We start from the raw sequence: 27815 nt of genomic DNA, 5'->3' as shown, positions 1-27815 counted from the left end.
ATATGAAAAAAAAAAAAATCTAATGTATTCGTTGGGAAAACTTAGGGGTCCTAGAAATGCGGTCCTGAAATTGCAGCCCATGTAACACTGAGATTTCCGAGGCACCGCGAACGCATCATTTCCCCGCATTAACCTGCTCAGTTAGCCAGCAGCTCGTTTATCTACCGCACAGGTGTGTGTGTGTCTCTTTCTCTCCCTCTCTCTCTGTGTGTTGACTCGTCCTTTTTTGTGTCAAATACCGAAAGCTCCAGATGACAAACTAAACGCAGGATGACTGGAATATTTCCTAAAAACTACGGGAACAACAAGAAGAAAGAAAAGCGGAGCTAATGTCAACCAGCTGTATGGTTATCATGTTGGCCCGAGCAGGACAGCACAGAAATTTGACAGCTTATTTTTAGTCTTTTATTTCATTTAACAGGCGCTCAGCTGTAGGCACCATTGAAGCACCACTACATTATTAAGGTAAGTAGCGTTTAACAAGCCTGTCCGTCTCTCTTTCTCTCTCTGCCTTTCTCTATCTCTCTCTCTCCCTGTGTGTGTGTGCAGATTTATGCTTTAGCTCATCAACTCAGCCCAGGAAGGAGATTAACGTAGTGAAGCTAACCAGGTAATTTGTAGGTTACCATCTTCAATTAGAGGTAATTAATCGATAACATTGAGGGGGGTAAAATCATGCTTTGTAAGTTCAGAGGGGGGTAACCATTTTACAGCAGCTCATTCAGGCCTGCACCTCCTGTCTCATGTAGATAAAAGGCAGTAAATCTGGCAGGTTTCCAGCCAGGTTTATCTTCAGGTTATAACCTTTGGACCTCACTAAGTTTATAGAGTTGGTTAAAAACAGGACAGTTAGCCTTGTTCGTTAAATGGCTAATATGTCAGGTTTTACTTTCACTTTTTCATCAGCATATACAGGAAGAAGGTAGTGTTGATTATACTCTCATAGAGGCTTCAAAAAATGGTTGAAATAAGTCAGTTTGCCTGCCTTATTACATTTAGACAGTGGTAGTACTCTGATCAATACAGTAGTGGACAAATACTCAATTACAAGCAAAAGTACTGCATGAAAAACCTAATTAGGCAAATGTGTTATAAGTTTGATGTAGTATGCAGTATTACAGTAAAAGTACTGCAGTATTGAGTGATGTAGTATGCAGTATAACAGTAAAAGTACTGCAGTATTATGAGTGTTGTAGTATGCAGTATTACAGTTAAAGTACTGCAGTATTATGAGTGATGTAGTATGCAGTATTACAGTAAAAGTACTGCAGTATTATGAGTGATGTAGTATGCAGTATTACAGTAAAAGTACTGCAGTATTATGAGTGATGTAGTATGCAGTATTACAGTGAAAGTAGTGATATATTATTATATAAGACATCATTAGATTATTAATAGAGAAGCATCAGTGTTAGAGCAGCATGTTACTGTTGTAGCTGCTGGAGGTGGAGCTAGTTTACACTACTTTATATACAGTTAGCTAGTTTAGTCCAGTGGTTCCCAACCTAGGGTTGGGGCCCCTCCAAAGGTCAGCAGATAAATGTGAGGGGTGGTGAGATGATTAATGGGAGAGGAAAGAAATCAGACCTTTTCTCTAATCTTTGGCTTTTGCTGAAATATTGGATCATTTGAACATTTATTGAAATAAAACCATGTGACAAGTTTAGAGGGAAAAATCACTATTTGATGGAGCTGTTAACAACTGTTAACATTTGAAATGTCGCCATGACTACACACTGGTTTAATCTTTAACAATGTGTTGTATTTTAAAAACTTGTTATATTATCCATTGTGTCAAATCTTTTATATGAAAAGTAACTAAAGCTGTCAGACTCAAAGGTAAAACTTCACCTTTAGCAAACTGTAACCAGTGAATGTCTCACATTAATTTATTTCATGTTAATCGTCTTTCATCATTTCTGCACTACGACCAACTTTAACAACCATTTCTTGTTTTTTTTCCTAAAGGCTTCAACAACCTGTGATTGATCCAGATAATCTACGGAGGGAAAAGTTCAACAACCTCCAGCCTCCTCTCCTCCTCTTCCCCCTCCATCCTCAACTGTCACTCTACCTCTCCATTCATCGTCCCCCTCTCTTTGGATCATTTATACGTCCACCTTCCTTCCTTTCCCCTCCACCTCCTCGTCTCCTTCTGACATGGCCTCGGCCCAGTCGGAGCAGTCCAGCGTCCTGCAGGAGGAGCTCACCTGCCCGGTGTGTCTGGACTTGTACCGGGACCCCCACCTTCTTCCTTGCGGCCATAACTTCTGTAAGACCTGTCTGGACCGGTTAAAGCGGCAGGCGGACCGAGGCCGCCTCCGCTGCCCGGAGTGCCGCGACAGCCACCGATGCAGCACCAACTTTCAGAAAAACTTCAAACTCGCCAACATCGCCGACGACTACCGTCACCGTCGTAGAGCCAGTACAGCGGCCGCTACTGCAGTAAAATCCAGAGAGTTGTTGACGTCTTCTCTGCCGACGCAGCAAGCCAAGAGCATGTGTGCCGTCCCGTGTGACTACTGCCCGTCAGTCGCTGCGGAGAAGGCGTCGTCGTCGAGCAAGTCAGTCGACGGGCCTTCTGTTTCTCAGGAAGTTGGCGACAAGCAGGAAGCCGCCGCTGCCTCGATGTTCGCCGTCAAGACGTGCCTGAAGTGCGAGGTGTCAATGTGCCAGGAGCACGTCAAACCACATCTGGAACTGCCGGCGTTTCGTGAGCATCCACTAACGGACCCTATGAACGACTTCTGGAAGAGGAAGTGTCCAGATCATGATGAGATATTCAGGTATGAGGCGAAGCGTGGACTGAACCTTTTTATCTAGAGTCACTCGATTAATCAATCAATCCCCCGTTTGACCAATATCCTCTGACAGTGACGGCCTATCTCAGGGGAGTCAGACTCATTTTAGTTGAAGGGCCACATACAGTCCATTTTGAGCTCTAGTAAACCAGTAAAACCAGTAAAACCATGGCATAGTAACCTATAAGTAGGGCTGGGCGATATGTGACTCAATGAAAAACAGAAATTGAATTTTGGAAAACAATAAAACTACAAATCCATTAAGTAGCAAAGTAGATATTTAAAGGCTAATTTTTCCCTTTCATATCTGGTTTCTATCATGGTTGCTCCACTAACTTTACTTTTTTCTGTTTTAATAACAAACACACACACTGGACTAAAACTTTCCACCTCATATTTTTCCCTAGTGATGGTAGTGTGGGCAATATCTCACACATATCTGTGATTTATAAAGTTAATCTGGATTTATTTGTTTTGTTCTTTTTTAAAAATTTGATCTGCTGCCAATCCAGATACTACTGCATGGACGACAAGATGTGTGTTTGCAACGCCTGCACTATCGAAGGAGGACACTCGGGACACACAATCAAGACCCTGAAAAACACCATGAAAGATCTGAAGGTAAAATTGGGAAAGATGGTGTTATCAATAAATAAAAAAAAAAGAGTTTTGGAAGTGTTAGATATAAAAGGTAGGGTTCTTCCTCCTCCTTACACTGATCTTACTTCTATTATCCATCTAAATTTGGATACTCAGGATCAGGGTTATTATAGTTAACTAAGACTAAAACTAAAACTAGCGGTGAAAAAATAATTTAGTTAACTGAAATAAACATAAAAATGATCAAAACTAAAATGAACTGCAGATAAAATCAGCTCAGTTTTTTCACTGCATCCTGTTCAGTTTGACTTTTTGACATAATGGGCTGCTTCCAGTAGATGGCAGCAGAGTGGACGCCGTCTGCCGCATAATACTCAAGAAGAAGAAGACGAAAGCGTTAATGCCAGGCGGGGAGTTCTGGTCCTCTGAAATGAGGCCAACGCGGAAGTAACTTAGAACTGCATTCTATCAAAAGGCCACCAGGGGGCGACCGTCTCTATACATGTCAATGGAGAATTCACCAACTTCTCACTTGATTTCTAACCTCAGTAAACGTTTTCAAAATGTGTTTATGGTCTCAATCGCTAGTTTAAAGCCTTCTTCAATGCAGTATGATGTTCATTTGTGAAATTTTGGCCTCCCTGATTTTATATTTGATGATAAACCAGGGTATGCATTAGGGTGTGGCTACGTCCTGATTGACAGGTTGATTGACCAAAGTCCTCGAGATCCAGCCCTCGCGACCATAGCAACCTCCCCGCTCCGCCCATGGCCCCGCCTCATGCCCATATAAGTAGAATCCGTGTTTTTATTTTTCCCAACATGCACCTGAAATTTTCAATATGGCGTTGCCCAGATTCGAAACTATTGGCTTCCGAGCAGCAGTTAACAATTTTCTAGAAAGAAGAAGAAGTTCCAGGTAGAAGACATTACAGCTCGATATGGGAATATTTTGAAAAACTAAGACCAATAAGAATAAGACTAAATAAAAACTAAAACTACTTAAATCACTTGCTAAACTAACTAAAACTAAACTTCTGAACTAAATAAAAATAAAAACTAATGCAAATTTCAAAACTATAATAACCCTGATCAGGATAAAGTCTACAAAGTAATGTTTAAATAGGTGAAGTCCACAGTCTGCTCACTTTAACCTCCTTTTTCATTGTCTGACTTACGCACAAAGTCCCGTGTGATGAGTCTGGAAACCCGATGAATGAAAACCAGTCAGTGAATGTGACTGACAGCGTCACATGACTTTGTGGTCTTTCTATAGAGGACTAGTTATGTTCACTTCCTGTACGCTTCCCCATTCTCCTGAACACAGTGTGAAGTTGAGAAGCTTCCAGTATTCAGTCCACAGCGTGTCGCATGAGCAGCATCGAACTAATAACTAGTGTCCTTCTCAGACTACAGTATTATAATATATTAAGTTGTCCTAATTCAGGGGTAAGAGGTCCAATTTACGAAAATTTCCTCTAGTGAAGGTCCAGAATATCATAATGTCCGTGCTATTTTTCAGTACCTAGAAGTAGCATTGTAGTTATATGTAGTTTAATATCAGCATCTGTGTGTAGTGGTTAGATTGTAGACTGTCAAATAAATACAGTAGAATTAATTTATTAGTATTTACACTGAATCTGATTACACTGCTCCACTTTTACCGTAATAGCTGGAGAAGATGCACCCGTTAAAATAGAAAAGCTCGGACATTAGCTTGCCTGTTAATGACCTCTGTCCTATTTCTGCATTGAGGAAGGAAGCAAGAAGTAAGAAGTAAGCTAGAAAAAGTCAGTGTGTTGCTATTTCTGCACTTTTGGAGCCAGATAGACTCAAAATAATGAAACACCCTCCACATGATTTTTTTTCTAGTGCTTAAAATAATTTTCTGCTTTAATCAGCTTATTTTGAAAGTTGTGCACACAAGAAAAATGAAGTTATATGTACTTTAAAAAAAAAAAATTGGTCTAGGGTTAGGGTTAGGGTCATGGGCTTTATTAAGTTACTTTATATTTGTAACACTGTCAGAGAAAATATTCATAAGGTAGAGAAACTGAATCATCTAGTGAATAACTGCAGTATTGTTTCCATGTAAAATAAAAGTAAGGATAATACTCTAGCATCTAATTATTATGAATGCTGCAGTAAAAGTAAAAAAAAGAAAAAAAAGAAACCCTCACATAATGTTCATATTCTCACTCAGAATGAATCTCCACACTAATTTACATTCATTAATTCCCCATTAGTCATTATTGAATGTTTGATTAATCTTTAATGAAGCTGTCAGAGGAAAAAAAGACATTCACAGTCACTATTTTATGGTCCAGGAGAACATTTGACAGAATCAGAAAAATTTCAAAAACGATGCATCTTATTTAATTTTTTATATTCTCGGTCACATTAGACAAATAAATGTGTATATGGTGTTTTTACAGCTCTGAAATGTAAAAAAAATTGAGTTGGCCATTCGAGTGTAGCTTTCAGAGTTTATGAGTTGCACCTGAATGCACCATGAAATCCCTTGTTTTTACAGTGTTCGCTCAGCTCAGCGCTTCACAAAGCGATGTGGACGCACCATTGATTTTTAAGTGTTTTACGTTTTTCAGTGGAGGTGGCGTGATGGACGTGACCGCAGGGTGAAAGCTCAGAGAGAGAGGGGCGGGGAGTAAAACACACAGAGAGAGAAAGAAAGAAAGCAAGGGGGAAGTCCGCAGCTCTAAGAATAGAAAATCAATTTGTGGCAGGAAAAGTTTTATTAGGGTCAGCTAAATAATGAATGTGTGGGAAACCCTCATGAGCTGCGTACTATTAACAGTCATCAATTCAAAATGACTGGAAAGGTTTCGTTTAGGCTACTTCCTGTTAGCTTTATCTATAACTTTTTTATAGTTTCTCTCACATAACGCAACTCACAGTTATCTGAGGCAAAGAATGAAGTGTGGAAAGGAAAAATAAAGGATCACTCTGAAAAACCTTACTCTTGATTTTTGTTCCCTACTTTGACAGTGAGGGTCAAGGGTCAAGGTTCAAAGTTTGTTTATTGTCATCTAAAAACACACTGAACACACACATGAACAGAACGAAACATGCAGGTCCCAGCAGCGTAAAACAGTGACAGTGATTAAACAATAAAAATAATAATTAGTAAATTAGGGTTTAAATAATCCTGTTAATAAAATCAAAATAATAAAAAACAACCTCCTATCTAAGGTGAACTATTAAAATAACTTAATACAGCAGCAGCAGTTCCCTGAGGTTCAGTAAATGCTTTAAGAGTTTATTTCTCAGCTCAGTTTTTTAAAATATTAACACACAGAGAGAAATCATAGTCTCAGTGTCGGTGAACAGCTCTGGTTTATTACTGTGAAACTTTCATGATCGTAAAATTGTATTATTTGTGATAAACTGCTAAATCTATTCATGTGTCATTAATGGTTAAATGCCTTTTTAAAAAGTCTTTAAATGTCTTAAATTTAGTGTTTTTGATATTCAAGGTCTAAAAATATCTTTAAATGTCTGGAGTTGTATGAGTTATGGTGTTACATGTGATTTCAGTTTATGTTATTTATCATTATTTTCATTATTTTCTGATTATTTTACATAAACCAACCAATCAACTTATTATATTACTATAATGAAATAAATCATTAGTTGCAGTCCTTTATAAATTACTTCAAAATGAGCTCACTATATTTTGTATTTTTAACACACTACAACAGCAAAATCCTGTTTTTGCATTATTATTTATTATTATATTATATTCTGTATGAGTACAACAGTCACATGATACTTTACTGTGATACTTTTCCTACTTGAAAAATCTGAAAAGAGATTTTAAAAAGGTCTTAAAACTCATGAAATGTGTACTTTAAAAAGTGTGCAGATACCCTGAAACAAATGAAGTGAGACATTTAGTCAGTTAGTAGACAGTTTTTTGTTGTGTTTGTTTGTTTTTCAATCCTGGGCTGATTTTTACATGTTGGAGTATGTTGCAACGTCATTTTCACTGAGCATGTTTTCATCCTCTCGTTCACCAGGGAGCGCTGGATAAGCAGCTGTATCGGGTTGACAGGAAGTACAGCATGGCAGAGAAGAAACTCCAGGAGCAGAAGGAGAAGGAGAGGCACAATAAGGTAAAGATGACGCCAAACTTAAAGCACAACAGTCAAATATTTCACATGAAACTCGTACAGCTGATCTTCTAGTTTGTGATGTTTATATGATCACAATCTGGTTACAGTGTCGGTAGTTTGTGATTTAAGTTGATGGCATTGTTGATATGTGCCGAGCTTAGACATAGTCACGCCCTAATGCATACCCTGCTTTATCGTCAAATATAAAATCAGGGAGGTCAAAATGTCACAAATGAACATCATACTGCATTGAAGAAGGCTTTAAACTAGCGATTGAGACTATAAACACATTTTGAAAACGTTTACTGAGGTTAGAGATCAAGTGAGAAGTTGGTGAATTCTCCATTGACTTGTATAGAGACGGAAGTCCTTTTGACACCAAAACAGTCGCCCCCTGGTGGCCTTTTGATAGAATGCAGTTCTAAGTTACTTCTGCGTTGGCTTCATTTCAAAGGACCAGAACTCCCTGTCTGGTTGTTACTGAAATTAGTTTAAATATTCAGCCATGACTCTGAACGTCGTGGTGGACGTTAGTAGTATTTTACATAACGTTAGATTCAGTGTACTTCCTCCAGTACAAACGACCTCCTGTATTCTTTTGTCTCTTCCTCTCCGTCGCTTCCCTCATCTAGAAGTTCATGGACGACTCGGAGCAGTGCTTGAACAGGCTTGGCGAGGAGATGAAGGCCAAAGTTCTCCGCTTCATCACCCGGCTGAGAGAATGCACGCGCACCCACTGTGACACCAACGGGCCGGCCATTCAGAAGAACATCTCCAAGATCTGCCAGGACCAAGCCCGCCTGCAGGAAGTCCGTTGCGGCCTCGAGACCCTCATGCAGGAAAACGACCCTTTCCGCTTCATCGAGGTGATTTGTAGTCAACATGATTGGGAAGGTTACTATGGAAATGTAATAGATTACAGATGACTAGTTACTCTATTTAAAATGTAATAAGTAATGTAACTTATTACATTTGATTTCTTTTCTAATTTTCCAACCAATGTTTTCAGCTGTTAGGGTAAATGTTCCCTCCATCTGTCCTTCCTTCCTTCCTTCCTTCCTTCCTCCCTCTCTTCCTTCCTTCCTGCCTTCATTCATTCATTCATTCATTCATTCATTCATTCCTTCCTTCCTCCCTTCCTTCCTTCCTTCCTTTTTCATGGATACTGACATGATTTATAAGGGAGATCATTTCTTATAAAGCAACATTTATCTTGTTGTTAAGTGTTTTCATTAGTTCATGTAGATTTTGGAATATAAAATAAAGATATTTGATGAATAAAGAGGGTTTAATTGGTACTGTGTTACAAAATATAAAAATATGAATTAAAAACAGTAATATATGTATTTATTAACATGTGAAATATTAAAACAATAGGAATAAACCCTCCTGAGCAAAATCTTAAAGGTCTGACTTCAGATTGTAATCATCAACATTTTCATTAGTAACTGTAACAGATTACAGCTACATTTATTTTGTAATTAAATTACATAACGGTAGTTAATTAGATAAAAGATACAGAACCACAGGTAAGTTTATCAAAGTCCTGACTGAGAAACACTTTTCCTCAAACTTCATACATTAAAACAGATAAAAAATATAAAATGAAGTTTACATTTTTAATAGTGTCTTTCAGTTATTAGTTTCAAGTTATTAAGTTGGGACCAATATTTTATAGCTGCAATTTGGTTGATTTTGGAATTTCTTGTGTAATATTTGTGTCTGAATAATCTCTGTTTTATAATTTTTCAGGCGTACAAGACAACAGGAAGACAGTGAGTACAGCTTTCATACTTACCAAGATGTTTATAGATACAGAAAAGTGAGTCGAATCTCAAATAACCCTTGTGTGTGTGTGTGTGTGTGTGTGTGTGTGTGTGTGTGTGTGTGTGTGTGTGTGTGTGTGTGTGTGTGTGTGTGTGTGTGTGTGTGTGTGTGTGTGTGTGTGTGTGTGTGTGTGTGTGTGTGTTTTAGGTGCCGCAGACAGCTGAGAAAAAACATGTTCTACCCAGAATACATCGACATGGAGACGGAGGTCCTCGGAGTTATGATGGAGGACGAAATGAGAAAGTTCCTTGACGAGGAACTTCCGTGTCACATCGTCGCTGCCATTAACTCTCTGTGTAAGGAATTTTCTTTCATCGAGCTCAAAGCTTCATGATAAACAGCATTCATTGATTTATTTATTTTATGCCACTTAGAGGCAGCAGAACAAGCTGAAAAGCAGTGGTGTGCACAAGGGGGGGGGGGGGGGGGGGGGGGGGGCAGGGGTGGCGGTCACCCCCCCTCGTGGCCCAATTGTTGAAAAACGCATGCTAAGGTCCCCTCTTGGAGCCAAAACGTGTGCTAAGGTGCCCTCTTGGGAGCCAAAACGTGTGCTAACGTGTGCTAAGGTGCCCTCTTGGGAGCCAAAACGTGTGCTAAGGTGCCCTCTTGGGAGCCAAAACAAGTGCTAAGGTGCCCTCTTGGGAGCCAAAACAAGTGCTAAGGTGCCCTCTTGGGAGCCAAAACAAGTGCTAAGGTGCCCTCTTGGGAGCCAAAACAAGTGCTAAGGTGCCCTCTTGGGAGCCAAAACAAGTGCTAAGGTGCCCTCTTGGGAGCCAAAAGGTGTGCTAAGGTGCACTCTTGGGAGCCAAAAGGTGTGCTAAGGTGCACTCTTGGGAGCCAGAACGTGTGCTAAGGTGCCCTCTTGGGAGCCAAAATGTGTGTTAAACTGCCCTCCTGGGTGGCAAAAACACTGACTAAAGTGCCCTCTTGAGTGGCGAGAACGTGCTGTATGTGCCCTTTTTTTTTCTTTTCGCCCCTGCCCTTTAAAAAGTCTGTTCACGCCACTGCTGAAAAGATAACATTATGATATTATCACCTTATAAGGTTGTTATGATGAATTCATTCAGGTTAATGAAAGGTAGTTGATTGACAAGCTGATAATAAGACAGAACATAAAGAAAAGGAATAAAAACAATGAGAACAAATTAAAAGATTTAAAAAGAACTGAGACTAATGCATGCAAGAAAAAATAAGAATGATCAAAATGTTTAGAAAATGTAATTCAAAGGAAAATAAATACAAGAAAAAATATAAATAAGAGAGAATAAGAAAATAAAATAAAAATAAAAAATAAAAGTTCAATTGAACACCAGATTAAAAATGTTTAGGTCTCAAATTGTTTAATCTCTTGTTAAATATAAATATCAATTAAAGTGAATTAAATGCCAAATTTTCCCACACATCAGGCCATCTTTCAGATCTAGAGGAGGAAGAGGAGCAGGACGACAACGAGGAAGAGGCTGCGGAGGAGGAGGAAGACGACGACGACGACCTGGACGACAGCAGCGAGGAAGAAATGAGGAGCGAGGGAGAGGAGGAGGAAGACGAGGAGGAGGAGGAAGGACACGAACGGAGCGAGGTGGCCGACGACCTTTACAGCCCGGGGGAGGATGAGGAGGAGGAAGAAGAAGAGGAAGAGGTTGAGGAGGAGGACGACGATGATGATGATGATGACGACGATGACGATGAGGACGATGAAGAGAGAGGGGTTTAATGACAGGATTTGTACGTTTCTTTTTTTTTTTTTATACCAGTTTAAGCACTTTTTGGATTTGACTGTGGGCGAAGGAACCCGTCTTCTTCTTCTTCTTCTTGAATGTCTCATGTACAGAACCGCTGCCACACTTTGCCTCAAACCCTCCGGTGACGAGACGGAGGATGACGATGACGATGACGAGCCGCGGACGACACTAAATTAAACTCGTGCACTGACAATCCGCCCGTGTGACTCTCTCTCTCTCCACTAAAACCTACTTTACTTAAACTTTACTTAAACTTTACTTAAGGTGCTTTTACATCGGAGGACTTTTGCTGTAAACACATAACGTGAATGTGAATGTGCAATTAAAGAAACAATATTTGACTGGATGGATTCAAACACTTAACGTAGAAATCGGCAAACCCTCTTGTTTCTCTCTGATTGCCTGAATTTTTTTTTTTTTCTACAAATTTACTACAAACATTTTACAAAATGTGATGAATTTGGTTGTAAATTTTAGATTTAAAACTACTAGATTTAATCTGGTTTGTTTCAAAAAACAAAAAAGTTCAGACGTAGTTTAATTTAGTTTTCCATTACCATACAAAGCCTTTTTGACCAGTCTCCTTGTGAACAGGCCATATATATATATAAAAATATAAATATATAAATATAAATATATATATTTCCTGAAGGAGATAAAAGTGAATCAAACACACACACATGGTTCATATTAATCTACTTGAATGAGTCCTGTGTTTTTAAGCTAGAGTCGAACACTGGAAGCCAAAGAGTGAGGATGTGTGTGTGTGTGATACTTTTTTTTTTTTTTTTTTTTTTGCTTTGAGAAGAAGTTTGTTTGCTCAGCATGTTTTCCCCTTAAGAGTTAAAAAATAAAATAAAGGAAATGCAATGTTCAATAAATACAATAAGTTTACATTAGGCTATGTAAAAAAAAAAAAATATGACCTTGCTTTTTCTTTCATAGTTGTGCTTTTAATTTTAAGTTTTAATTTAATGCATTGTTTTAAAAAGAAAAGAAGAAAATGTCTAATGTTCCTATGCACTGTTCATACATTATTCTTAAAGTATCAGTTTCAGGTGATGTTGGATTTTGCACTTTACTACAAAATAAAACTCTATGTTAGGCCTAAAAATATTTGAATGTTCAAGGTTACTCTTTATTTTGATACGAGTGATTTTTGTGAGCGGCCAAACGGAAATAATTAATACTTAATAATAATAATAATAATAATAATAAAGCCTGCTGAAATGTGAACGATTGTCTTGTTGTTCTTTACAGTCTGTTAAAAAATGTTTTGTCCTTTCTGGGAAATTTGTCTTGGACTCAAGCTGATACATAAATAAATGACCTCCAACACAAAAACATCCACAGATTGCACATCTCTCATATTGCAAATGTCCCAGTGGAAAGATTAAAAGCATTGCATGAACCCCCAGCCTCACTTTGCACCATTCATAAGTCGAATTGCGGTTGACACAAAATTTTAAGCGGTTAAGTTTCCAATAGGACACTTTATACCTTTTGCCCGAGGGAAGCAGCTCAAACTCAGCATGGAGAACGTGAGTTGTGTCTGAAAGTATTATTATTATTATTATTATTAATCACCTTTATTTATTATTTATTTATTTAATTACCTTGAAAGACCATTGAGGAGGAATCCTTATTTACAATGGAGTCCAGAAACATTTACAGCAACACAAAACAATATCAGGCAAAAGAAAACAAAAAGAAAGAAAGAAAAGAATATATTAGGGAAAAAAAATAATAGGTGAGATTTATATAGCGCCTTTCACAAACCCAAGGACGCTTTACAAAGGATAAAACAAATGCGAAAAAAAAAATCAAGACAGCAGGAGAAGAGGAAGAGAAGTGTTCATTGAAGAGAAAGATTTTTAACTGGGACTTGAAAATGGAGACGGAGGGGCGATCACGGAGGAGGACAAATAAAACAATTAATACATACAATTATTTATTTAGGCTTTGAGACATAATTTGTATACTGTATGAAGAGGAGGAATGATTATGGCAAGAAAAACCCCTATTTCGACGTTGTTTTGGGTTTTAAGACATACTTTTTAATTAAATTGTCATTATTATTATGATTATTGTTATTATTAAAACAATATTGGTCAAATAAAATATCAGGAAAAATAAAACAATTAAATACATTTATTTATTTGGGGTTTTAAGACATACTTCTTATTAAATTGTGAACCAATCCTTTAAATTATAAAACATACATTTAGGTGAAAGCAGACCCGGAACCTTTGCTCTGACGCGTTGAAGCGACGGACGTAAACACAGACGCACCAGTTTCCGGAGCTTGCAGGAATAGTAGCATGTGTGTTTTAGATGTCATTAAATCTAGTTGCATGTAGATAATTCACCAACACTTATAGAAACAATACAAATAAGGAGTTGGACAATGAATTCTGTGTTTCGGAAGGTAACATTAAAACCTTTTATTTGTCTTTATCGTGACTTCATGTGTGTCTTCTTCTCAGAGGTCACACTGTTGTTATCATGTTAAATAATATGAAAATGTTTTGCTATGTTTAATATAAGAGTAAAGGTTATTATTATGTGTTATATTATGTCACTGTTTTAATATCAAACCACTTAAATATAGTTAAATATACTCTCTAAAGTCGTTTTCTGTGTCAGTGTGGAGGTAGACAGTCTGCAGGTGTACTTCGGCAGAAAGTAGTTCCCATTAAAAATGTATTTTTCTGCTTATTTAATGGAAATTATGTTGAGATTTTTAGAGATTTTTACGTCCAAAGTAAATTAAGTTTAACTGTGCATTTTGCAGATTGTTTCATAATGTGGCTGCTCATGAGAAAGTTTTTTTTCTCTACATTTCTAGTACTGAAATATGAAATCAGCCTTTTATAACTGAGTTTGCTTTGCTGCTTAAAAATGTGGTTTAAAATATATCCAGCAAGATTAGTAACACATAAATATCAGGAAGATGAGCTGGTATTCATAACAACTAATGTGTTTCACTCATTAGTCCAGAACATTTTTAATTTAAATTTTTGAAGATTTATTAATTTTATACAGTTTGGAAGATATTAAGTTAAGTGTGTGGATAAATGCAATAAACCTGTATGATAGGTAAGTCCAGGAAAAATGTTAGAAAATAAAAAATATTAAATATTAAATATTTAAAAGCTAAGAAGATGTGATGCAACCGAGTGTCCAATTGGTGTAACCAGGATTTTTTTTCTCTCTCTTAAAAATCTGATTATATACAGGAAAATAAATGTGAACCAAAATGTGGAATAAATGTAATTGACTTTTGCAATTCAACACAAAAGTAGTGGGAGCCAAAATCCAAATTTTATACAAAAAAAGGTGAAGCTAATATGAGTCTTAATATGATGTCTGACACATTTACAGTTTTTTTAGCATCAAATTCCCTCTTTGTGTTTCCCTGTTGAACTTTAGTGCAAATATAGTAACAAAAAGAGGGATTTTGGTCACCTGACTTATCATTTTAAAACAGACTTATGAACTTTATCCTTTAAGAAATCCATGTTGTTGTATGTTGCTGATGTTTTCCTGTTTCTCACAGTTGCAGATGTTCGCACAACAGTCGTTTGTGTTGAATCAAACGCTTTCATCATGCCGGTAAGACTGTGCTTTTTAATCCTTCTATACCTCATGTTGGCCCAATTTAAGGAAGTAGTGGCAGTCCTTCCTAACAAAAACTACATAGTTCTTTTTTAAATGTAGCGGTCACATACTTAAAATATTGTTTGATTAACTGGAGACTTTTGAGTGTAATACTTGTGCTTTTGTATTTAAAGGATCACACCATCTATCCAGCATCCTATGTTGGGTAAGTATTTAAAGTTTGATATGAATTAAAGATATGAATAATAGATCTTAACAGGACTAAGAGGGGCACAATTGTCCTTTTGCATGTTAGATATTTATTCGTTACCGCTGTCTACTTGATTAAGTAGTTAAAGGGTCAGTGACTAATAAGGGATGGCAAGATGAGCAATTCAATAATATGTTAAAAAAAAGTTTTAAAAGCAGCATCAGGTTTGTTCAAATATACATTTTGTATTTTTGTTGGTTTTATATCATTTGAAATGACATTTGCACCATTTTTAACCAAAAGTAAAACTGAATGTTCCTGAAAATGTCAAATGGTGTAACCACAAAAGAAGTATAAATACTTGAATATTTTATCCACCTACAGTGTATTTAAGTGGTCTTATACTAATAATTACTATAATTCACCAGATTAAATGTAATATTTAGAACAGTAGTATTCCATTATCTTTATTTAATATAAAAGTTATAATGTAAGATCATGCCAAACTAGTTGATATGGTGTTTTATTGACTATTTACTGTTTTTAAGCAAGTTGAATTATTTGGTACAAAATTTTTATGGTTACACCACTTAGACATTTTTGCCATAATCCTCTAATATATTCTCTCAAAATGGATTAAAAGCAGAAATTTGATGCTGAGTCCACAAAAAAGAATGTGTTCAAGTTTATTTTCACACTTTAACCCCTTTAACATTTGATTAAACCACGCGGACATAAAACAGGTCATTGACCCTGAACCAGATAAAGCTGCAAGACGAACCTTACCCAGATGTGTGTCATGTGTCTACAGTATATGTGTTGTATATTAGTGTAGTTGACTAGACGTTTGTTCCCTTCAGGAGGAATGTCTGCTGTAAACGAACGACAGTACAGAAGCATGCCGACCCACGGGATTGGGAGGTGGAGGCATCTTCTACTCAGACATGTGGTAAGACTCTGAAACGAGAAAAAACACAATTTTTACTGCAACTTTAATGAGATGAATGGTAAAATATACGTTTTTTTAAATAATGAAACCGATGATTGTTAGTTGCTGTTTTTCTACATAAGTCAACGTTCAAGCTTCAAGATTTAGTTTATACATTCATAAAAACATGGAAATTGTTGACCACTCAATCTCTTATTTTTAAGATTTGAGATGACAGTATTATATGTATTATTATTATTATTTAGTTGTAAAGCCTGAATATAAGACTGTTCAAAGTGTTGGTGGTTATTTAAGGAACATATTTGGTGAAGAAACAAGAATATCTCATTATTTTGATGATGATTTTTGTTTGTTTGTTTTTTTTAGCCAAAGAAAAAGAAAGACAGACGTCAGGTTATTCCGAAAAGGATCTTTAGAGCGACGGATACAGCTTACGGGTCTCTGAATGTGACAGTGTCGGGTTATGACATGACAGTGGTGGAGCATTACTCCCAATACATCCACAACCTCTGCAACCGGCTCGGCGTCGCAGTGTCAGACAGGTGAGGAGATTTAGAAAGAAAAAGGAAGAATTGTAACCTTCAACACAGCAAGACAAATCCTTAACACACCTTTGAGGCACATTAAATAATCTGTCTGGTGATTTTTTATCTTCAACAAAATTCAAATGTGTTGAACCAAACCAAAAATAACTTGATTCTGCTTATGAGTATTGTTTCTGCATCCAAAATCTTAATAATCTGAGCCGTAGACTCTGTTGTTGTCCAAAAACTATTAAAAATGGTTTTAATATGGCTCCAAAGGTTAATACCAAACACATTTTCAGTCTCTTGAGAGTAGTTCTGTGTACGGCAGATGCCACTGCCAATGAGCGGTTCTTTATAATTAATTGAAATTTGATCATGATTACAATTTAGGGGCCAAACGATTTCAAAACTAATAAAATCGAGGGGAAACGATTTTTTATAATAATAATGAGATAGCGCTCAATAACAAAGGTTTTATTTTGAAAAGCTTAGACAGGAAGCCACCGGAAGCCACCGCAGCTCCGTTAGTTTAACAGAAGCTGAAACTCACGGTGAAATGTTGTTAACTGTAAATAAAAGTGCAGAGTTTCCAGCCTGCGTCAGACGATGCTGAGTTTACTGACTAATTATTAAAAACCAGGAAGTGATGTGTGAACTGTCGTCATGGTAACCAGCTCAGCTCTAATATCTCTGCACATTTTCTGCTGTGTGTTGCGTTAAGCGGCAGATAAAAGGCTGCTGCTGGGAGAGAAAATTAATTAAGCCGAATGGACAAGAAATAAAAAAAATGCAGCATGTTTCTAAAGTTTAAAAAAAAATTGTTTTAATAATCGCGATTTCAATTTTGACCCAAATAATCGTGATTATGATTTTTTCCATAACCGAGCAGCCCTAGTTCTTTATACAGTGCTCTGCTAGCTTTTGTCTTTGGAGCTGTTTCTAAACAATTAACGACGCGCTAATCTTCATGGTGAAGAAAACACATACACCAGTGCAGTGGTGTGGCTCACTGAGGTGTTTTTAATAGTTTTGGACCACAGCAGAGCTCTGTGGTATAGTTATAGCTCGCTGTTGTGTTTCGAAGCCTTCAACAGTCACTTGAACGCACCATGGAGGAGTTTAAAACAGTCCCTGCTCTTCACTTCAACACAATGTAATTAGACACAAGCGCAGTTTTATTTAAAGGCTTTCATCTGACAAAGACGTGATGTTCTTCTCATGCAGCTATGCTTTGCCAACTAAAACCACAGAGGTCATGCTAATGCAGGAGCAAGGCACCAAGATGTACACTGACGCCGTCCTAAAGACTCATAAACGTGTTGTTCAGGTAAAACCGAGTTCTGTTTGTATTGTATCCAATTTGAGCCCATTTTTACCACAGTTAAACACTCAGCGGGTTAGTTTTCTAGGAAACTTGGTTGTTATTGTGTGTTTTTAATTTATCTTTTATTTGTCTTAATTGTATGTAAAGCTGGGCACTCTGAACGCCACATTGTGTCCCGTCTTCATGGAAACGGTCTTAAAGAATCAACCTGAGGGAGTTCAGCTCTCTGTGAATCCGGTGAGTTCGCATGAAGACAGCTCTGCCATATTATACTGAAGCTGAGGGTGCAAATAACGAATATTTTCACTTTTGAATAAGCTGTCTGATGAAAAATGTAAAGTATTGTTTCCCAAAGCTCAAGGTGATGTCTTCAATTGCCTCATTGTGTCCCAGCTAACAATGAACTCTTGATATGTTTGAGTAGCTGGAACCAGAAAATGTTGCATTATTTTCTTAAAAAGTGACTGAAAAAGATCATCAATATAATTTTCTTTTGACTGACTAATCATTGTTGTTCTAACTGAAGCAAGATCCTGGCTGCTTTATTTATTAATCTCCTTTTCTCAGATGTGTTGTGATTTTAATGGGTTTTTTTTCCAACCCAAGGAATGGTGTGGAAAACCTAAATCCCATCATTTTTACTCCCAAAACCGTTAAAATGCTGCTATGACAGTCTTTATTTTTCTAGGAAGGCTTTTGGTAATATTTAATAATGAATTAATAACGTTGTCTCTTTCCCTCTCAGCACACCGACGCTGAGTTCCAAGCACGTTTCAAGGCGCGTCCAGAGCTGCAGGAGCTTTTGGCTAAAATGAACCACTAGGACCTGTGACATCATGACATTTCTTGATATTCAAAACTGTACACGACACTGATTTTACACCTTGTTAAAAAGGAATACCTGTTTTCTTGTCATCTGTTATTTATTATCTGGCATTCCTGAGCTTCAAGTAATGGATCATTTGCATTGAAGTAATTGTATACAGTTATTCTCGACACTGTAATAAAATAAAATCTGTTGTTTTTGTTCCAAACTAAGAAATTGTTGTATTTCATGTTTGGGTAGAATCAAAAATTCTGTTACTTTATAGTAAATGGGATTACTCTGCTGATCTCTTAGGATAGTTACCCCTAGTGTAGAGAAATCTTGCAAATTGTCTTTGGTAATTTGGATGAATCAGATTTAAGATAAAGAGGGGAAATAAAACAACAGTGACACAGGATTATTAGGTTTTATTTCAAAACTTTGTTGACCATGTAAATCTATAGTCATCATCAGAAGCTGGTTTATCACCAAGTAGGTTTACACACACAGGAATTTGCCTTGGTGTTGTTGTGCATAGCAGTCAAAATATACACAAAATTCAAGTAATCACAAATATAAAATGCAAAAAGCAAACAATAAAATATGTAAATAATTAAAAAATGATAAAATATGTAAAGTAAAAAAATATAAAATAAGTAAATAAGTAAAAAAAAAGATAAAATATGTTAAGTAAAAAATGATCAAATATTGTAAATAATTAAAAAATGATAAAATATGTTAAGTCAAAAAAATATAGAATATGTAAATAAGTAAAAAAAAGATAAAACATGTAAATAAGTAAAAAAAGATAAAATATGTAAATAAGTAAAAAAAGATAAAATATGTAAATAAGTAAAAAAAGATAAAATATGTAAATAAGTAAAAAAAGATAAAATATGTAAATAAGTAAAAAAAAAAAAGATAAAATATGTAAATAAGTAAAAAAAAGAAATCAATTAAAATAAGTAGAAAATGGCTGTGTTGTTTTCTTAAGTTAAGAAACCTTCCTGATTCTTCTGTTCCGATAAAGATCCTTCTAATATGCAGTAACTGATTTTGACCACTAGGGGGCAGCAGAAACAAGCTGTGAACACATCATCACCTGTTGAGTTGATATGTTGAACTATTAGCAAACCGTTGCTTTTTAAAACATCCAGCAGTTACAGAGCAACATTATCATTCATTTGTAGTCGTGTTTCTGTCCAACTGATGAATGTAATGATGAATGTCTTTTTTGGTCTCTATCAACTCTTGAGGGAAATATCTGGGTCACCAGCTGCTAAGTGCTCCACTATGTTTACTAGCTCATTGCGAACTGTGTTAGATGTTTGGTGCTGAGCAGATAGTGTATAGAGGAGTTTTTTTCTGTGAATAAAGCAGCCTGCTGTGAACGAAAACTTCAGAGATCTGGGAGAGTCCCCAAAAACAGTAAAGTTGCAGCCGTCCAGCTAAACAATGAGCTGAAACTCATTATAGAGCTACATAAAGCAGACAGGAGCGGCATGTTAGCATATTATGTACCAAAAAAAAGAAGATTAAAAAGGCTAAAATCATTATAACTTTAAAGTTGCATTAATGAGTAAATTTCTGGCCACAGAAAAAGCAGAGCAAAAAGCAATGCTTAAAAAAAAAAAAGAACATATTACATAAGACATGTCAGAACATATTTACAGTGCAGAATGTCTGTTAGCCTTCACGTGAATATATAGAGTAGGTATCTGCACATTGTGTCAGAACATTTCCAATGACCTTTTTCTTTGGTAAATTTAAGACAAATATCCATTTTCAGAAGTCTAAAGCTTCTTCTCAGTTTTGCTGTTTTACTCAGACTCTTCAAGGTCAGAAATGAGAAAGCGCAGATGTCTCATTCCTCTCATGATTTCATAGAGAGCGTCTTTGCCTGCTCTGCCAGCTGAGTTCAGAAACCTGAGAATTTCCCTCATCTGGTTTTGTGTGGTTTTCGAAGCTCTCACAGCATCATAGTTCTCATTTGAGATGACCCCCCTGTCCTTGAGCTCATCCAGGATGGTTCCTGTATCCGTCACCCTGTTAATCAGATCTGTCCGATGACGATCCACGAAATGCTGACCTGAGGCAGTCATGGAACATAAAAGCATTGGAAGCAACACAACAGGACTCATTAGAAGTTAATGGCAGCATAATTAATATGTAAATGATTGTTAGTTAAGGTCGATGTATTACAAAGGTAAAAATCATTATGGCTGTTTTTTTGGGAATTCTATTAAATATCTTACCTTGTTCATGATAACTGCGTCTTTCTTGGTAGTCATCTGAAATAAATTGGAAATGAAATAGCTTGTTAATTAATGGATATATCACTTAATTAGTGTTTTAACATAATAAAGGGGACACATTTAGCTTTTTGTGATCTTTTATGATGTCCGTTATTTAAATTCTGTCATGAAACAAAAAAAAACTTGAGGTTACCATATATAGAAATACTCCCTATAAAGCTTTCAAACAGAGTCTAAATTGAGGGATGTCAGAAGTATCTGCGGTGCAGGGAGCTGTGGTGTTGCTTGAAGTACAAGTGAGACAATGAAATACAATTCAGAAAGTTGGAGTTACAGATTAATGCATTTAAGGACACTCTCAAGGAGTTTGTAATACAGGATTTTACAACTATGGAAAGTTATGGTGGTGGTAAATGTTTCATCTTAAATCACAAGATAAACAGTCAAATATGGCATTGGTGTAACAAAGTGATCTACTGGGAATGTGTGGTTGCATGTACAGTATGTTATTGGCCAACGCAGAAAGACATTGGGTTGCATTTCCAGCAAAAGTCGATTCTGGTTCAACTTCTTGCTGAATGACTGCTATGTTTTTTTTTTTTGCTCAGTCTGATTGCAGTTTAAATGGCGAGGTTATGATAAATGAAGAGTTTCTTGAACTGTCAGTCACACAGTCAAAATCATCCAGTAGTAGTTGTAATATCCTCCAGATTAAATGTAGACCTGTAAATGTGGTATGTGAGGATTAAACATAAATTATATGTGAAACTATTGTCAAGCCACATACCCTTTCGAATCATGCAGGTCCAGACTGTTTCTATTCCCTTATTTCTCTTTTGTTCAAGTTTTAGGCTGAAGTCATCGTTTGCGTCTCTTATGAACACTTCAAAGAAATTGGGGTTCTTCCTCTCATATGTGAGCTTCAGTTTCTGTAGAGGAAATATTGTGAAAAGGCTCTAGATTTAAGGCCGTAGATGTTTGTAATTACCAAAAGTGTTATGCACACATTAATGTTGTAACAGTTTTAACAGTAAATGCATACATCGGGGCAAATTTCTGCAATTTCTGTGTCTGTTGTGAGGAAGAAATGATTCTCCATCCGAAGGGGCTTGTCGGGGCTCGGCTTTCGAATTCTTCTGGATGCATCAGAGTTTTCCTGTTCCTCCACTGTCTGTGAAGGAAAATGTTTTCATAAAATGTTTGCTATAAGTGATTAAATTTTCAGTTTCCATGTAGTATTTTATTTCACTGTAAATCCCACAATATTTCTGCTACATTTTGTAATGGTTCCTATTATTACTGTGACAAAAACAAATAACCTGTTGTACGTCTGGATCAGGTGGCAGCAGGTAAACATGCAGGGTGAGGGATGCTTTGTTTGTCTTGAATATTAACATGTCATAGAAAACTTTCACTGGGAAGCCCAGTTTCTTCCTGATCATGGCCCCTCTTGGAGAGAAAACGGGCTGAAGTATCTTGACATGGGATGATGTCACTTCAGACACTTCTTCCACACAATGTCCGCTGGTATCCACATGCAGAACTCTAAAATTGTCCATAATTGTGGGGATGTCATCTGCAAAAAACAAAAAACAAACAAAACTAAAAAAACTTGAGCACAATTTGAGTAATAAAAAGCCATAGATCAATGTATGTATGTGCATGGTTTTAAAAAAAGTTATCGTACCTGTACATATCCAGTGTGGGAGATGCACCTCTTCTAGCTTTCCAGCTGTGACTTTGATGTCCAGTAGGGGTCCTGCTGGTATGTAATCCACGCATGAAGGCTCCTCCATGTGTTTATCCCAAGAGGTAAACTGGTATTTGAAGCTGACACTCCCCTTACAAAACCAGCGCACTGCAGAAACACTGCATTTATAGTGACCTGCCCCAGAACGTAGGCTAATTTTGTGAAAAGGAAAAATAATGACAATTAAGGAACATAGAGGTTTTAACTAACACAACATATTATGCAACCGTTACTAGTATAAAGCACTGTAACACATGTAACTAAAATTAGCCATCATTGCTGTGATGTCTGTGCATTGTGACTGAAGATGTTTACCTATAGGTTTGGACATCACCCACTCTGTTGACTTCAGGTTTAAGTTCAGTCCAGTCACGGGTGTCCTGTTTCAGCCCTTGTTAAAGCACATTTGTAAACATTAGAGCAGGTTCACCCAAATATTTTTTTTCTTCCTGTACTCACATTACCATGAAAAGTATTTCCCTCCCTTCTGATTTCTTCTATTTTAGTATATATATCTCAATACATTTTTAAAAACATTTAATCCAAATAAAAGTTTAATCATTCTTAAATTACACATCGTACCTGTTTCTGCAATTTTTGTCTGGATACCAAAGGCTACAGGACCTCTGATGGTAAATCCTAGGTAGAAGGTAACTTGACGTGGTTTCCAGAGGCTGTTTTGCAGATTGGCTTTCACCTCGATCTCTTTGCTTCCAAAAATTGCGTACAGTCTGTAGTTTCGTACCCGTCCTTCAATTTGGAGAAGGCGTTTTTGGATCATGGGATCTTGGAAAATCTTCTCACTGCCCCAGTAGACGTTCAAGTCTTGCACATCTTGTACGACAGCAGCTTCTTTTTGTGCTGGAAACAAGTTCTCAAGGACCCGTCTGTGAACAATTCTGTCCAGATTCTGACCTTTTCCGATGAAAAACAGGGGGCGAAGATACCTTGATCGAAATTGTGTTTTATATGTGTGTTCATAAGAACTGTACATATGCTGAATTGATTGACTGAGGTCAAAGACACATTTGTCTTCGCTGTCTATAGGCCACTTCAAGAGGAGGGCTAACATGTTGAGCTCAGGTGCATTTTGAGGACTTGGGGGTGTTATTTGTCCAAATTCAGTAGGAGACTTGACATCAGAGGAAAATATCTCTCCCAAATTATTTAACATGATTTGAGCAAGTACGTAGTTGGTAAGAGATGTTTGTGTATCTTTGCTTGAATAGATTTCTTTCCACCATGTAGTTATTTCTTGAAGGTCTGATTCAGTGTATTTTCTGTCGAGACATGAAAGTACTCCAGCAGAGGTAACCGACAATTTTTCTTTAAGTCTCTGGAAGAGATCATCCCATTTTTCTTTCAAGTGTTTGGGTGTTGAGTCTCCAACATACTTCTTGAAGCACTCTGAGGTGTCCCTTGAAATGTATGGGGCATCATCTTTCCTCATGTCAGGCTTTGAGTAAGTCAGATATTTGTCAAAAAATTCACATTTTTTCTCGACTTCGTCTCTGAGGCTGCTTACGAGACCATTAAATCTGTAAAGTTTTTTGTCTCCTAACAATCCAAGGACTGAGTCCATGGACACATTGTTTGTGAGAACTCTTTTCCAGGTTTCGTTCTGAGAAACAAGTTGGTCATACATCAGGTTGCAAACCTGCAGGTAACCAAACTGCCCAAAGATGTTAAAAATATTTGAGACTCTGGTATTGCCATCTTCTGCCATGTCTGCACCATATTCATTTTCAGCAAGTCGTTCTTCATCTTTGAAGGCTTCAATGGCCTTTTTGGCAAGTTTCAAAATTTCTCGCGGCTTGGTAGAAAACTCGTTGGTCTTCAGTTGGTTCTTGTAGACTTGGCCCAGAGTATCAGCAACAAATGAATTTTTGGGATCTCTTTCCTTAGCTTCTATTGCCCATCTTTCTGCCTTATTGTAGTCTTTTATTTCAATGTAATAGAAACGAGCAAGTGCTTGCGGGAAAAAAGGATTTTGTGTAAATATCTTCAATGCGACCTTCAAAACTGATGCACACTGGGCTTTGCACTCTTTCCTTTGAATATCAAGAATCAGTCTTGAAAACCTTTCTTGGTCCTCTTTAACCTCATTACCTTTGACTGGGTTCTCTTCTACTTTAATCTCTCTCTTGGTCAGCATTTCTTTGACGAAACCAAGCAAACATGGAGAAACTTCGTCTCTGCACAGACAGTTCATGAAGTTTCTTGCTGTGTCGCTTCTGGTCACACCTGCGTCACCCATCAGTTCAGTACAACGTTGTGCAATCATTGGATGAGCCATACGGACTTTTTTTCCAGATCTTGCATCATGTTGGAAAGTGATGATGAGATGACTAAAGGGTTTCATTCTGTCCTCCAGTGAAAGGTGTCCATGGATGGAGTCTTCATGTTGGAGGAAGTCCAGGCACTGAGACTCGAGGAGATATGAGCCTGGTACATAGGCATTCAGCAGGGACAGGAAGGTAGCAAGCTGGGTCTTCAGTGGTTTATTTGATCTTTGGACTGTACTGAATACTGTGCATGCTTGATCAACGTACGCTTGAGAGAAATCAGTTTGCATTATGTTAAAGCCATGAAACTGTCCGCATTTATCCCTGTACCTTCTGCTCAGCTCTTCCTTTTTTTCATTGAACTTTTGTTTCTCTGTGTCAGAAAGTACTTTTCGTAGGACAACATGGTCACTCTGTAGAACTGCATTTTTTCTCACACACGTGAGGAAAATGACCACAGGCATACGGGTAACTATGTTCTGCTCAGTTATCTTTTCCACTATGCTGTTTTGGAGATTTTCTGGAATATGCTCATCATTCAGTAGGAGCAGCACAGTGTTCTGGTAGCCTTGACTGCCTGCTGTGAAAAGATGGACCACCTCTGTTGCAACATTTGTGATGTCTGAGGTTGAGCCTCTTAAAACAGCACACCTGAAGGTCTTCCTCAAGTCCCACAACACCTGCATGGCCAGTGTGGTTCCTCCACATCCTGGTTGGTGGAAGAGTTTCACGGTTGATATTCCTGGGAGTCTTCTTTTGTTCTGAATTTGTTGTCTGAGTGTATCGTATCCCTCACGTTTGATAAAAGAAGTTCCAGTGCCATTTGACTCAGCCTTTTCGCTAATGTGAAAGTTTAACCATTCGGGAGGGGCACCTCTGTAAAAGGTCTCCTCTGTCTGCTCAACATCTTCTGGATCTATAGACTCTCCTTCGAACTGATTTGCGTAGAGAACATCCAACAGTGAGAGAGAATCCCTTATTTCACTTCCCACGAAAACTTCTCCACCTCTAGCAGTGGATAGAGCCAAGCCATTTGCCATCTTTAACTTTCACTGTCTTGTTCCTTATTGGGCATCAAAAATGAGAGAAAAAAGAAAAAAAAAAGTTTGTAAATCATGATGCAAATTTGAAAATAACAGTATACAGAGTAGGTAACCTCACCTCGACCAGTTCATGACTCATTAATATAACACTAAATGAGACCACTCTATATAATGAGCAAATCCACTTTTGATACTTTGTGCATTTTGTTGCTAACACAAGTGATATTTTGCATTAAACTTACTTAAGGGTCCTATCTTTGCTCTGGCGCAGGGCACGAAGCGCAGTGGTGGACTGTTTAGCTGTTATTTTTCTTGACTATGTTGGCTTGGAGTATGGTGACTTGGTGTGCCACAGTTGGGATAGAGGCGCAGTAGAGGGTATGGTGATGCCAATCCAGCAATGTGAGTCTCAAGAATAAGTTTCATTATAACTCTGCCCTCCTCCAACTGTGGTGCCTGGTGTCGGGAACATGGACACTGAGGATGACGAAGTCCAAGGTGAGAGACTAGGATAATAAGTGTCCACAGATGACAAATATTTATCATTAGGTTTGTAATATTTTGAACAGAGTCATATCCTATACCTATTCCAATGATTTCTGTGTAACAAAGCTGTCCAGTGGTAAAAACAAGATTAATAGACATCGATTTGTCCACTTTTAAAAAACAGATTCTGTATTTTGCTTTTATTATCACAAAATATCCTGTGCCACAAAATGGATGAAGAGTAAATGGAATGGGACTATCAAATGCACTTTTGGCTGAACTAAAGGAACGTGGACTGTACATGAACAACCGTAAGGGCCAAGAATATGATGATGAGGCAAACATAAAAGGACAAAATTATTCCAAGCCCATATTCTATGATTCAATCTCCTGGCTTACTTTGTGCCATGCAGTTGCCACAACCTCTATTTAACACTAGAAGATAAGGCTAAATGTCATTAATTGGTATTGTACGACTTGATGTAATATTCTCAAGCTCTCCTAAACAGTGGGAAATATTCAAAGTGGACCAGGCTCTCACTATTCTCTGTAACTACATTAAACAAATGTAGAAGTATGGAAACATTTGGAAACGTTTGGATTTCTTTTTGATCTGACAAATGGACGAGACTGACGTGCAAAGAAGGATGCTCTGAGCACATTAAAATCTCAGGACATATATGCACTGGACCTCTTCTACAAGTTGAGGATACTTTGAAAGATAATTTCAAAAGGAACAACTACAACACTTAAAACACTTTGTGTCCGCAAAATCATTGAGGAAACCCTTTACAACTGTGAGATTGCACTCAGGATCGTATCGACCTTCCCATTCATTTTGGCATTGGGTGAGCAAAAAACAAAGTTGAAACTAGTTAATAATTTGCACACCTCCATTTTGCAGGCTGGGTTTAGATTAATAGGTATGCCGACTTTTGGCTGGTATCGCGCCTAATTGGCCGGCAGGATGAATTTCATATTTCATTGTCCTTTGAACAGACTACGCTGAAGTTAGCTTCCGATTCGCCATCCTCGGATTCGGCACTTAAGGGGAAAGTTAAGGGGGAATGAATTTAACGTGCAATGCGACTGTTTGCCCACTAATTGTCAGATTTTTGTGACACTTCTTGATGTGAAAACATTTTAGATATTTTAGGTAAGACATTAACTTTGTGTGAAACCTATTGTTGTGTTTGTGAAACTTTTATTTTATTTGTGAAAATGCTAAAGGGAAAATTTCACTGTTTTTGTTGAATACGTCTAGACCTCATTAGACCAGGTCCAGATTAAAAACCACTGGCCCTAGACTTCTCAAATCTGGACTAGATTATCCTACAGACCCTGAAGATTCATAAAAACACAGTTCCTGATTTGTGAAACTCTTAATCTATTTGTGAAAATACTATAAAGGCACATTTCACTGTTTGTTTTTTGGATTGTAGACCTCATTAGACCAGGTCCATAACTTTTTTTTCTA

At 37.3% G+C, this 27815-nt stretch overlaps 3 protein-coding genes across 3 annotated transcripts; 2 read left to right on the top strand and 1 right to left on the bottom strand.

Annotated features, from left to right (window-relative positions):
• The first annotated feature begins 142 nt into the window (after window positions 1-142).
• On the top strand, window positions 143-11931 carry zgc:92594 (uncharacterized protein LOC436996 homolog). The gene is made up of 8 exons (XM_053343820.1): window positions 143-465; window positions 1969-2786; window positions 3314-3422; window positions 7439-7534; window positions 8167-8400; window positions 9287-9309; window positions 9509-9657; window positions 10768-11931. Exons 2-8 carry the CDS (start codon window positions 2161-2163, stop codon window positions 11073-11075), a joined length of 1545 nt encoding a protein of 514 aa, XP_053199795.1. The 5' UTR covers window positions 143-465; window positions 1969-2160; the 3' UTR covers window positions 11076-11931.
• Window positions 11932-13390: 1459 nt separating this feature from the next.
• Window positions 13391-18788, top strand: mrpl48 (mitochondrial ribosomal protein L48). The gene is made up of 8 exons (XM_053343393.1): window positions 13391-13531; window positions 14663-14718; window positions 14898-14929; window positions 15775-15863; window positions 16230-16405; window positions 17615-17717; window positions 17862-17951; window positions 18460-18788. Exons 1-8 carry the CDS (start codon window positions 13511-13513, stop codon window positions 18535-18537), a joined length of 645 nt encoding a protein of 214 aa, XP_053199368.1. The 5' UTR covers window positions 13391-13510; the 3' UTR covers window positions 18538-18788.
• Window positions 18789-22045: 3257 nt separating this feature from the next.
• LOC128383525 (sterile alpha motif domain-containing protein 9-like) lies at window positions 22046-25849 on the bottom strand. Its single transcript, XM_053343135.1, has 4 exons — window positions 23107-25849; window positions 22840-22915; window positions 22462-22676; window positions 22046-22350 (listed from the first exon to the last, which is right to left on the bottom strand). The coding sequence occupies exons 1-4, from the start codon at window positions 25847-25849 to the stop codon at window positions 22046-22048; spliced, it is 3339 nt and encodes a 1112-aa protein (XP_053199110.1).
• Between the last annotated feature and the right edge of the window lie 1966 nt (window positions 25850-27815).

This window comes from Scomber japonicus, chromosome 22 (genome assembly GCF_027409825.1).
Source record: "Scomber japonicus isolate fScoJap1 chromosome 22, fScoJap1.pri, whole genome shotgun sequence".
Taxonomy (NCBI): domain Eukaryota; kingdom Metazoa; phylum Chordata; class Actinopteri; order Scombriformes; family Scombridae; genus Scomber; species Scomber japonicus.
Note: the sequence above shows the minus strand (reverse complement) of the source record. Positions and strands in the feature narration are given on the sequence as shown.